At 38.8% G+C, this 13,892-nt stretch overlaps 1 protein-coding gene across 1 annotated transcript in view; it reads left to right on the top strand.

Annotated features, from left to right (window-relative positions):
• The window catches only part of LOC115591422 (lysine-specific demethylase 4B), a 46,862-nt gene that overhangs the window by 7,461 nt on the left and 25,509 nt on the right, over positions 1-13,892 (top strand). Inside the window, 3 exon segments of the mRNA XM_075488186.1 lie at positions 7,471-7,520; positions 11,989-12,092; positions 13,509-13,646. Coding sequence (XP_075344301.1) covers positions 7,471-7,520; positions 11,989-12,092; positions 13,509-13,646 — 292 coding nt within the window.

The following is a 13,892-nucleotide window of genomic DNA, read 5'->3' as shown; positions in this document are numbered from 1 at the left end:
GTACATGTAAGAAGGCTCCTGCAGAACTTTCTATTGCAGATTTCACAGTTCTTGTGATAAAAAGCTGAATGAGGGGGGGGGGGTGCGGACGCTCGTCACTGTCAGTCCGGGGGGGGGGAACGCTCGATCGATCATGGCCGTCAGCCGGGGGCTCGTCGCCGTCAACCGGGGGGCGGACGGACGGACGGACGCTCGTCACCGTCAACCGCGGCAGCCCACAAACACCCGCTATAAAGCAGCTAACATTGTTGAGTATAGCGGCGCTGACCTAGCCGTATAGCGGCGCAGCGCCGTTGTTCCACCGTCTGGGGAGAACCCTGGTATAGATATCACACTGCTGGTCTGCCCATCTGGAGTCTGTATTTTACAACACATTAATGCATATTAACTTTCTTGCTTTTAAACTTGCTCTCTCCCACTTAGACTTCCACTTACTTTGCCCGTACCAATTGTCATTTGTTAAGACTAATTCACTCTCGGGTGGATGGATGCACACGATTCATTTCTTTTTGAAACATGGCCCTTTTCTCTTTCCTCTTTTTTTCTCTCCTCCGTTTAATTCTCTCACTTGGTTTTATTCTCTCTCTGTCACTCTTTCTCAGTGCTCACCGCCTTTCCACCTTCATTTTCTTCAGAAATTGAATCATTTTCACTTTTACACTTGTGTGTGGTGGGGTAATTACAGGTTGTTAAACAGAGCATGGCCCCTTAAAACACACACATACACAGACACACTCTTCCTCTCCTCTCATCGTGCAGCCGTTTGTGAAATTAAGTCCATTCCCCCTGCAACTTGGCTCCCATCAAAGTCAGACCCCACCATAACGACTGCTACTTCTACACACATGCATACACACACACTGGCGAATGTGCAAAAGACCTCAGCCATAGCAGGCTGTCACTTTCTCCCTGCCTTTATCCCTCCATCATTCTTTTTCTCTTTATTTTCATTGCCGAACCCCTCTCAATCACCCCTCTACCCCAACACACAACGATGGATCTGCTGTCAGATAAAAGATTAGCCTCAGAGCATGCGAGGGGAAGGTGGGGAAAGGCTGACGAAAGAGAATTGAAAGGGATATTTTGAAGTGCATCCCGGCTGCAACTTCCCAGTAAGGGAGGAGTTTATTATGAATCCATCAGTCCTCAAGCTTTTCTATAGTCTAAAGGTTTTGAACCATTGTCGTTCGACAGTTTTTTTTTGTCCCTGAGGAGAGAAATGGATAGCTGAAGATCTACATTTAACATTAGTTGGGTTGGAACTGCAGTTTGGATGTTGGGTGGGGTCTTCTGAGCTTTGATTTAGTGTGTGCACTGAATGAAGGCCCTTTTTACAGCTCCCACAGTGGTCGCATTTAATACGTTTCAAGTAAGCTCTAAGAGGGTCTGAGATCCACTGCCAGGAGCATTCCTCTTGTCATGATGTGCCCCTCAGGTGCACATTTATATGTGTATGCATAATATTTCCCCCTACATATACATTCAGGTGCACATATACAACAAAAGCTTTTGCTTGTGTGATGATGTAGTTAATTAGAAGGAGAAATTAAGTATGTTTGATCAATGTTTGATAAGGCACAGAAATACAGCAAATGTGAAGTGAACCTTCACTGAATGCTTCATTTCCATTGATAACTTTCGTATTCCCGTCAGATACTGTCAATAATGGAAGTGTTAGCTATCTAAGACTCCAAATAACAACTAGGATGCTAACAATCTGATAACAACTAAAGCAGCCAGTGGCACCTAACTGTAAAGCCACCATCCCTGGCAGCTACTTTAAAATAAAAGCCAGTGTCAATCTTAATACAGTGAAGTTTGTTAATTTTATTTCATGTGGTGAATGAACTGTTACAAATATGCAACACTGCAAAGGTAGCAGCTGGGGTAACTGCCCTGAAATATTATGACTGTCAAGCGCTGCCCATAACTGAAGATGTTCCTATTAGTTTTTCAAGCATTTAGTCGACTGTTTGACTAGTTTTTGTATGTGATATTAAGTTAACGATTTAGATATATATTTTTTGGCAACAGATGAAGCAAGCTGCCTATTAACAGTGGTTCTAACAGCAAAAGCAGTAACATAATGATCCTGAATGTGTCAGAATAACACACAAGGAGACAGGACAACCTGTAGTCTATTGATTTCAACACAGTATAATGTCACACAAGTCTCATTAAAAACACAGAATAAACAACTTCCAACTTCACAAGACATTAAGGTGCACTCTGTATTTCAACTGCACTTCGGGTTTTTTCAAGGACAGTTATGATCGGCTTAAATTGCACATAGTTGTTCTTTAAGAATATTTTTTTAAATAAAAGGAACCTGTACTTGTCACCATTGAAGTGCAACAGTAATTGGTTCCTCTTCTTACAAAAGGCTGTGAACTAGAAATCTCTAAATTAGAGGAATAGTCATCTAGTACATGTAACGTGTCTGTAGTGGTGCAAAACACCATGCTGTCTGGCTTCTCATGCTGTTGTGACAGCTTAGATCCACCTTTTGAGGAACGCTGTCCAACCATAGATAAATCATACTCTTCCTCAGAGAGGTGGAAAAGTTCAAGCCTTCATTTGCTGTGTGTTGTTTATTTGTGTGATTCTCTCTCTGCTGCCAGAGTGACAGACGTGTTGCTGCTATGGCAACTGTGGCCTTAGGAGGGAGGGAACAGGAGGAGACGCGCTGATCGGCTGATTTGTTTAGTTTGATGTTGGGATGGAAGGGATCATCTGAGGGATGTTCTCTTGCGCAGGCTGCTTTGCTTTCTGCACATTTACACAGAACCCTCTGCAATGTGAGGCTTCCCAACGATAAATTTAGCTTTAAATGAATACTCTCGACATTTCAAGAAATGTGCTTCATGCAGTCTTACAGAGAATTACAGTAAAAGAATAATCAATATTAATTTCATCTTCAAAACAGGTATATCCCTGATGTGTTTAGCCAAGCTAAAAACAAACACTTGTCACACACTTTACTTAACAGCCACCTTGTTTAATCTTCAGGGTATGGCTGAGTAAAAACATAATGTCCTACCTGACATCATAATGAGGAGTTCAGTGGGAGTTTAGTTGAGGTAACAAGTTGTAAAATATCTAGTTATAAAAGTGTCAAATGCTGCCAAAGCACGAAAGAGCTCAGCACACACAGGCTATGACACAAAAATTGTCTATTAAAAGTCAGAAAATAGTGGAAATTGTTCCCAAAGCACACAATGTCATCCTCATGTGTGTTGTTTTGTCCACAACCCAAGTATATTCACTTTACTATCATAAAAGGAGAAAGACAACAGAAATTTAGCCAATTTGAGAATTTCTTTCTCTTGAAAATGACTCAAACAGATTGATTGTCAAAGAAATAGATTATGATTGTTGACAATTTATCAATGAATAGATCCAGCAGTATTTTCCAATTCCTAAAACCTACCTAAAGGTAAACAATGCACAGTGACCCAGAATCTGGCCATGCAGGAAAAGGAATGCCTGTTTGTGTCATCAAAATCCAAAATCCCAGGATGGTTTTAAGTTGATGCAACATTTTCTGCCCCATAGTCACATAACACAAGACAACTCTAATATGATAACCTGGTTCCTTACCATTGTGTTAATCATGATTAACCTTAAAAATATGTGATCATGTAGAGAATGATTATGGTCTTACAAAGTCTGAAAACCAGCAGATAACTGCCATGACTCCCAGACAATCCCCTATATTTCAATACCTTTATTGCTCATCAAATGTTACTTTCTTGCTCCCAAATGACATGAAGGACTTTGGTCACAAGCCTCTAATGTGGGATACCAGGCCAGAACAATAAACGGTGGGGAAAGCTGCACCTCCTTGAAACTCAAAACTTTCGTCTACAGGTGGCAGTGTGGCACCATGTCTTGGCACTTATGACTGCAATCGACTTTGTCTTGTACTTTTTTTGTTTATTATTTTTATCTCCCCTCTCTCTCTCCGTCTTCTGCTCTTGCTCTTTCCTTTTCTGTCTTCCCTTAAGTGTTGTTGCTTCTCACCCGCTCTCCATCTTTGTTCTTTCATTCTTCATTTTCACCTCGCTTTCTCCCTTTGTTTCAAATATCCATGTAGTTGTTGAGGCTTTGAGAAATGTTGGCTTTTTTCACCCATAGTTCATTGCCCAATGTCTCTAGAGGGTTGGACAACCTGGAGGATATTATTGCAGTAATAAAGAGCATTTTAACAACTTCACAAATCTGATATAGATTTGAGCTTTTCCAGCTTCCTCCAACACTGTTTTAGAAATAAACTTGCTTTCATGAAAGACACAAAGAGTGGGCTTTAACTGCTCACTTACACAGATACCTCAGTTTCAAAACAAAGCAGTAATGGACAAAGACATACCAGAGTGGATCAAAGCAAGCTGGTAGCAAGGACTTAAAACCACTGTCCAGCAAATGTGGAGAAGAATAATGATTGCTTTTCAGTATTTGTTCATGTGTAAGAGAAGAAGAGGGAAGGGTGGTGAGGTGTACGTCATGGGTAATTACATTTCTTAAAATGGTGAGTGTTGAGGGCAGTGAAATAACCCAGCACTCCCAAAACAGTAATTTCTCCTCGTCCTGCCCTTCACCTGTCTCTTAATCCTTTACAACACCCTCTCTTTTCTCCTTCTTCTCCCCTTCAAACATAACTTTCAAGTATCTACACAACACTGTTATAAAGGGCAGTGATTAATACTGTTGTGTCAGCTTTAATTCTTAAAGTATATTCAGTCAACTAAGCAATTTTTCCATTTCCTGCCATTTGCCTAAATTTGTATATTGGAGTGATTTTACTGTCCATTGAGGATTATTTTCAATATTGATTAATGTCTTGATTAATTTCCGGATTAATTGATAACCTTTAGGTCTATTAAATGTAAAAAACATTGTGAAAGTTGCTCAACATTCTAAACACGACAAATTTAAATTGCCTCATTTGTCCAAAACACAGTCCTCACAGTCCACAAACTCTTCATTAAATGACAGAGAAAAAGAACACATCTTTACATTAAACAAACTGAAACTAGGAAATGTTTTGCATATCTGCTCAAAAAATAGTTAAAATAATTGTTCGATAATCAAAATCGTCTTATGGATAAAATGTTACAGCTCTAGACTGTACTTGGCTGTATATAGCTAGTAACATGCACATAACCATGTGTCTTTTGATTGTGCCATTGCTTTGTCAGTGTAATAGTGCAGACTTACTTATCTAAAAAAATGAACAAATATCTTTATTTTTTCCCCCTTTATTTCCCTCAAGCAGTTTCATCTGATCTCTGTTTCTTATTGTAATATTTGAGTCTTACTGGGCAAATATGTTGCTCAAGGTGAATGTTGTCACATAGTATGGTGTCATTGTATCTCTGCCTTAAGTCTCAGGCCCAGCATGAATTTGCCTCTAACAATGACTTTGCATTGACTTTGTATTCTGTCATATTGCTTTACAATATGAACCTTGAATTTGATGGAAATACTCCAAAGCAGTGTTGCGTAATGTTGCTCCAGCTTTATTCAATACCATCAGTTGTAAGTTCTTAGGGAAAATAGTGGTTTCAAGACACATTATCTTGAATTCCAAGAAGGCAGCCCAGTCACGATCTATTCCACAGTCCATTTTAACATTTATTTTACTTGCAAAATCCTGGTCAAAAAGGTCTTAAAGTTGTAGATTCACTTGTAGATAAAACTTTGAGATTCCATGTAGATTAGCTTTGGGGCAGAAAGAGCCCTAAGGGTTCATAGGTCAAAGATGTAAATATCTTGTCTTGTTTAAAATAATATTTGAGAATATGCTATACATACTGAATGCAGTGTTTCCCACAGGATTTGGTGAGACTAGGAGGGGGTGGACTTTGCACGAGGGAGTCTGTGGGCATATTCGTCCAGAAGAAAACTTTGCACATTTTAAAATTAAATACAAGTACATCTCAAAAAATTAGAATATCATAAAAAAGTTCAATATTCTTTGTCACTCATTTCAGAAAGTGAAACCCATATATTATATAAATTCATTACACATAGAGTGAACTATTTCAAGCCTTTATTTCTTGCAATTTTGATGATTATGGCTTACAGATAATGAAAACCCAACATTCAGTGTCTCAGAAAATTTAAATATTACAAAAGATCAATAAAAAAACAAACAAATGTCAGGCTTCTGAAAAGTATGTTCCTTTCTATGCACTTACTTGGCTGGGCCTTCTTTTGCATGAATTACTGCATCAATGCGGCGTGGCATGGAGGCAATCAGCCGGTGGCACTGCTCAGGTGTAATGGAAGCCCAGGTTGCTTTGATAGTTGCCTTCAGGTCATCTGCATTGTTAGGTCTGATGTCTCTCATCTTCCTCTTGACAATACCCCGTAGATTCACTATGGACCAGCTATTGGTGCCTTTGGCAGTTTGGGCAGGCGCCAGGTCCTGCTAGAAAATGAAATCAGCATTTCCATAAAGCTTTTCAGCAGAAGGAAGCATGAAATGCTCTAAAATTTCCTGGTAGATGGCTGCGTTGACTGTGGACTTCAGAAAACACAGTGGCCCAACACCAGCAGATGACATGGCAGCCCAAATCATCACTGACTGTGGAAACTTCACACTGGACTTCAAGCAAGCAAGCTTCTTTAGCATTGAACTTTTGTGGCTTACCCTCTTCGTGGAGGGTGTCAATGACTGTCTTCTGGACATCTGTCAAGTCAGCAGTCTTCCCCATGATTGTGTAGCCCACTGACCCAGACTGAGACTGAGAGGCTCAGGAAACCTTTGCAGGTGTTTTGAGTTAATTAGCTGATTAGGGTGTGACACCATGAGTCTACAATATAGAATTTTTCACATTATTCTAATTTTCTGAGACACTGAATTCTGGGTTTTCATGATCTGTAAGCCATGATCATCAAAATTGCAAGAAATAAGGGCTTGAAATATTTCACTCTGTGTAATGAATCTATATAATATGTGGGTTTCACTTTCTGAAATGAGTGACAAAAAATATTGAACTTTCATATGTTATTCAAATTTTTTGAGATGTGCCTGTATATCCGTCTGGTACACTTCAAAAGAACAATTCATTCACAATTTACTCTACTACACAGCTCTGGCTATGCAATGTCGGCACAAGCCTATAAGATATAGTCAATATCAGTCTATTGCTTTTAATCTTGTAGCCTGTTAGTCCTCACTGACAACAAGACAATGGGTGCCATCTTAACTATATATTGTCTGGTCTGTGTGGTTGAGGTTGCTGCTGGAAACAACGGCCATTTCATGCGCAAAATGTTGGAGATCTACAGCTCTTAATATGACCAGTGAAAACATTTTTGGAACAATATAAGACTATGGCTGGCCACCAGAGTCTCATTAATTAATTGGAAACATTGTTGAATGTGAGAAGTTGTTGGCACTCTTTCTTGGTAACAGGTCAACCTTTCACTTAACTGATCACCTTTTTCCCCCTCCCTCTACAGGTATGCCATCCCACCTGAGCATGGCAAGAGGCTGGAGAGGCTGGCACAAGGTGAGGCACTGATGATATCAATTAAAAAACCATTTTTGCCCATTTTACCCTGTCTTAGCTATGTTTGTCACATAAAGGGAAGGTGAAAGTGCTTCAAACTGTTGAGCAGGCACCATGAAATACACATGCTTCACATTTAGCACATACACAGAAGTAGCACACATCCAAAGCACAACTGCCTGTTATCCTTTTCACAGGACAATAACAAAGTAAAATAGCACCTCTCAGTTACGCACAACACTGTTCTTTGTGAGGACCACTGTGTATTAACAGTTTGGTCAACACTGTGGGCCGCACATTGAAGAACCCTTGCATGTACTCAATTGGTGAGAAACTTCGATGTCCCACTTTCTCAGCACATACAACAACATGGATTTCGCCTGGCTGTGCTTAAATGGAGCTTGAGAAGCAGAAGCAGCTTGAAGCACTTAGTGTGTGCACTGACTTGTACTGAAAAGATCAGGAGGACTGTAGATGCTGAGCTCAACTGAGCGTTCTGCAGAATGAGTTGGAGGAATCTTTCTCAAGCCCAAGTCTCACAATATGTGTCACAGCCCAAGTTCATTGCAGATTATTACAAAATCAAATATGCCAGAGACATTTATCATCAGGGTTCTTTAGAGTTTTGAAGTGTGATTGAAATGTTGACTGTTTTAAGGTTAGGAATAAGATTGAATTCCAGTATACTACATTAAATGCTTGATTTTCAACATAAAATTGTACAATTTCAACTACACAATCACTCATCTAAACCAAAGATCATTTTAAAAAATCTCTTATTGTATCATAGTATTTGAAATTAAATGTTACAGTAGTCAGTGTTGTCTTCTGGCATTGAAACTAGCAAGCGTTGAATAATCGCTATCAAAACATACAATAAGGTTTAGATGTGATGATAAAGGCTTGGAGAGTATTTAAATTTTAGGTACTTGAAAGGAGGCATGTTCCATGACCATTTTTTTCCTTACTGATTCAGATACCCTGGCTTTGTGTATCGGCTAATACGGAGCACCAATTCAATACCAGTGCATGTTAGCTGTATAAACCACTAACCCTGTATGGATGTGTTATCATTGCAATCATTTTTGTATGGCCTGGCTCAGGTAAAACCTTGCAGAGAATGATCGCCATACAACACTTTTATAATCTATTTGATTTTCAAAAAAAGCAAATAAAGAAATCTAGGTGAAAAATAACAATTCCTTTAAAGACTGTTAAAGTGCAGCCACTTATTAAAAAGAAAAGTTTAAAACAGTAGTGCAACAACAATTATTTATTTTGCCCGTAACTGAATAAACAAGCTGTTCTCAGAGGAAACTAAGATCCCCAGAACAGTTTGAAACGAAAAAGGTGGCAGGATCTGCCACACATAAACAAAGTAAAACAGTATGAAACTTTGTTGAACTGTCCAGTCAGTTTGTTTATTTAGTTTATACAATCGTTTGTTTAGGCATAAAATAAATCAGTCATTAAGATATTCTTCTCTTCTCTCTTCTTATTAAAATTCCCTCCCCAAAACTACAAGGTGGATCTTTTAAGACATGCTTAGGACAATCAAAGATTTTGCTATAATGTCCACAGTCCTCTAATGCTGTGGCATTAACTTTAAAGATAGAGGTGTGACTCATAAACATGGCTCCATTTCATGCTTAATTTCTTGTTTTATTGATAGCATAACAGCAACCACAGCAGTCATACTACACAGATTGTCTTTGTTGAGTGGGACAGGTCTTTTAAGCTTGTCAACTACTTCTGAATATGGACCAGGAGGTGTTCCTCAAGACAGAGCCTGGATATTTCCAACACAAAAGGAAAATTTAATTAGATTTAACTTGGATGAGACTTGAATTGTTTTCAAGAAAGAAAGAAAGAAAGAAAGAAAGAAAGAAAGAAAGAAATAAAAAGTTCAGAAAACAGTCAAATGGAGGGCATTTTAACCTATAAGGTTAGAAATTGTCAAAAGAAACAAACAGCTTTCTTTTTACTGAATTTTTACCAGATTTGGTAAAGAAATAATGGTAAGATCAACTGGCTAGTATTTCTAGTCTTGATTAGCGAGGGTATTAGTGTGTAATTGACTAGTTATCTAATCCTGCATGTCTCTAATCTGGATCTCGATATAAGTGAAGGGAACATTCCCTCAGCAGCTGCAGCAAAAACCCGTTTGAAAACTAAACCTAAATAGATTTGATAAATGAGTCCAAAGGATTCGTATTTGATAGTGAGTTCAGTGCTTGGTTCAAAACACACACTGTATACAGCTTTTTGTCACTCTTCATCTTTGCATCCAGCTTTCAGTCACAGTCAGTTTGCAGGCTTTCTCTGTGCTACTATCTAAGCAGCTGGCAGTGGGAGGAAAGCAATGCCAACGTAATTTAACAAGCACCCACTGACTTATCAAAGCCATCGTCAGCACAGGTAGCCAACTGTTTACGAGGTCCTAAAAAGACAGTTATGGGCGCAGTAGGAATGCCTAATGGGGCTGGGACAATGGTCTTGTTACTTGAAAACTCCTCTCCAAACATTTGACACAGCGACAGTAGTTACTCTTATCGCTCCTCATCTCCACATTATTTTTAGTCATGGCTTCTCACTAGCTGGGTGGGGGTTGGGGGGTGGTAGGGGAGTGTGCAGGGTTGGAGGCAGGAACTTAATTTTCAAACTCAAAAGGACAGAATGAAGCCTTTAAGTTAATATTACCCCGCGGAGAGCTCAGAGAGCCAGCTGCATTTTAATGGGGATTAATACCCGGGCTCTGTCGGCACATTATTCACCTTTATCAGCTCCAACAAGCAGGCAGGCGATGAGAGAATAGAGGCCCTCTCTCCCTCTTTTGCTTTGTAGGGTGGAACAGAGGCTGAAACAATGCAGTGAAAATGAAGGATGAAATGGGCACCGATTATACTGTCAGTCACATTAAAGTTTAACTGGGTGGAGGCTTGGACGGACCCCCCTTTGAGGCACCAGCGGGTACAGACAGTAAAGAGTGGGAGAGCAAGCGATGGAAGAGAAATTCTTGCTTTTGATTATGTAGAGACAGTCTGAGTCCCTCTGTCTCCAAGAGCAAAAGCAAGCCTTTGTTTTAGAGAGAGAGTTGGGGCTTTGAAATCCCAAAATGTCAGAGGGGTATATTATGATCTCAAAGCAGTCTGGGTTTTTAAGAAAGTAGGGTGGTTGTTTTGCAACATGAAAGTGCCATTGCGAAGTGTCAGCAGCTATGCATGTGTGCTGTAGCTTATATTAATTTTAGTTGTAGTATAGTTGCAGTCAAAAGCAGTCAAATGAGTTTTTTTGAAGTGTGAAGACTGCAGATGTTTTCTGACAAATGACCTTGTGTGGCATAGACACCAATAATTGATGGTAAACAAATGAGACTATGGTAAAGACATGTGGTCATCTCTGAACGGCAGTCTTGTTAGTGCTGCTGCTTCTTAGTTCAAAGTAATCGTGCAATATCGATACATACTATTCTGCAATTGCATAGTAGATCTTGAGGCAAAAGTTTTTCTCTTGGTTTGTGCTGAATGGGATCAAGAATTTTTTTAAAGTGGCACCACCCAGTCCCAATTTTCTAGTGTAGTCTTTTCTAGGAGACATAATACAATCCAGCACATATCCCGTGAAATTGTACTGGGAGGCACACAAACAATGCATTTACATGCACTGTTGTAATGTGATTATTCCACACTTTGGGCAGTAAATTAATTCACACCCATGTCAATAGCAAACTGGATTTCCTTTTCCAGGTGGTGGGATTAACAATAATATAGTAAACACGGCTACAGTTCTGCTGGGGAAATCAGTTGAATTGGCAAGGATTATCTGGCATTCTTTGAAATACTTACTTGCCAGCTAGTCACTCCTCCAAAACTGCAGGAATAAATACTCTTGTAAAGCAACATCTTATCACTTAGAAGTTTTCTATTATCTTACATCAGAAACATGTCGAACAATACGAATCAAAATACATTTAAATATATTCCATAGATTTATGGAAGTTGTCACATATATAGTAAGATAAAGTATAGACAAAGTGTAGAATCCTTACTACTGATCAGACAGCATGTGAATTGTTGAATTCAGAACAGTGTTTCAGTATATTTTTTATCTGTCTATATTCTTTTATCATGTTATGTTATTAACAACACTTGGACATCAAATTGACTTGCTGTTGATTATTTATTTAAAATCTCAGTGTTAATATGTAAAAACAGTTTTCACCCCTACAGCATCTCTGCAATATTGGTATCGAGGTATTTGGTCAAAAACGATATTGATTTTTATGCACCACGACATAGCCTAAAAATATCACAACATTATTTAAAGGTCATGTATCGTAGCACTACCACACAAACAGCTGCATAATGTTTGTAGTCCTGGAGCTGCTGGTATTTGAATAGGTATTCATGACTTTATCAGACAATTTGTTTAGATCACATATCCCATGTGCTCTGTTCTCCTTCTTCAGGCTTCTTCCCCGGAAGCTCCCAGGGCTGTGATGCTTTTCTTCGCCACAAGATGACACTGATATCTCCATCCATCCTGAAGATGTATGGCATTCCTTTTGACAGGGTGAGTGACAACCGGTTCTTTTGCGTGACATAAATTTAATACAAAATTAAATATTATTAATTTTTGTTTAAGCACAAGAGGTAAACTCTGTGCTGCTGCTGGATACTTGTTTATTGTCAGTTAATTTTTTATCTAATAAGTGACAAAATTCTACCATGGCTAACAACCCAACATGAACATTTTTACATATTTAATCATTCGCAGTGCTTTATGTTAGAACTGCTACAGGCTGTAATAATGATACAGTAGGAGCAACACCCTCTTTTGTGGCTGCTATTGGAAATTAATTGGCTTATTTTCCAACTTTCTGTTTCTGTTTGATTTAGAAGTTCATCTTAATCCGCACAGTCAAAATATTAAGTCATACAAAGTTCTCCACCGTCAGCAGACTGTTACCCCTCACCCTATTAATCTTCTCACTCCCCCCTTAGGACATCATTATCACAGTGAACATGTTACTTGTAACACACCTACAGTATCTCTCTCAATTCATGGGTAAAAATAAAACCGTCTTCTTGCGCTTTTGCAAGAGCAAAAAAAAAAAAGGCGTTTGATATCTGAACCACTGCCTTTAGTTGAGGAAGTTCATCTCCCACTCTCAGCCTCAACCCCTGTTTCTTCCCCTCATGCCTGTCACCTTGTCTGGCTTGATGTGTCTTTTGAATGCCTGGATCCAGGATTCACAAAGAAGTTGAGATCAGCAACCAGGCATATAGGGCTTAAGTTTTGGGGCAACACATTAAAAAAGAATGTGCTTAACTTGTCCTCACATTTTTAAACATTCTCAGAATAACTCCGAGCTCATGGGAAGACACTTGGAGCAGCAGTCATGTTACGCTGAATTAATTTTGCTCGCAAGTCAGAAAAGTGTAGAGAGAGTTTTTTTCTGAGGAGTTGAACTCTTAGAAACTCAATGGCACATGTTATGGATGTGAAACTCATAATTTATAACAGAATACATTTTTAGATTAGATGATATCTTAAAATTGTGTTTTTAAAGGCCAAAGCCAGTTTAAACTAATTTTTAAGGAAGCCTTTACAAAATAAAACTAAATGTCCGATAAAGATATCAAAACTGTCGAGAAATGACCATATTCATAATAACCGAAGAAAGGCTTGAACAAGTGTTTGCTCCCAAACTAATTAGAAAAGACTTTCCCTCCACAAGAAACCTAATTAGTTTTTATTTAGTGAGTATGAGATTCATATTTGTCAGCATAGACTTGGTGCTAATACATCTTAATCTCAATTTTAGTGGTGACTGTTGGAATTAGTTTTGCAGAAGGGGGATGGGAATTTAAGAAACCTTTTATACACATGCACACATGAGGCATTTTTATATATTAATTCTTTCATTTATGCATTTTTTAAAAATTCTAAAATGTCACAATACTTGTTTTTGCTCTGTCTGAACAGATCACTCAGAATGAAGGGGAGTTTATGATCACCTTTCCTTATGGCTACCATGCTGGCTTCAATCATGGCTTCAACTGCGCAGAGTCCACAAACTTTGCCACCTTGCGCTGGGTGGACTACGGCAAGATGGCTACCCAGGTAAAATGAGACGGACGGACAGTGTATATATTCATCATGTGGCAGGAGATGAAGTCAGTGTAACAGAGATTAAAGTGGTAAATTCCACATAGTGAGATCTATACACATTTAACAAAACACGTGAATGTTTTCTTATTTTCTGTAAACTGTAAACTATTGGCATCAGAAGTGTGAATCTATTCAGAAAAGGTATGACATTTTTAAGTGAAAGTAAACATCTTACACATGGCGGGGTATGCATATCTA

The sequence above is a fragment of the Sparus aurata genome, chromosome 11 (assembly GCF_900880675.1).
Source record: "Sparus aurata chromosome 11, fSpaAur1.1, whole genome shotgun sequence".
NCBI classification, from domain to species: Eukaryota; Metazoa; Chordata; class Actinopteri; order Spariformes; family Sparidae; genus Sparus; species Sparus aurata.
The sequence above is the reverse complement of the archived record's forward strand: the minus strand, read 5'-3'. Positions and strand labels throughout refer to the sequence as shown.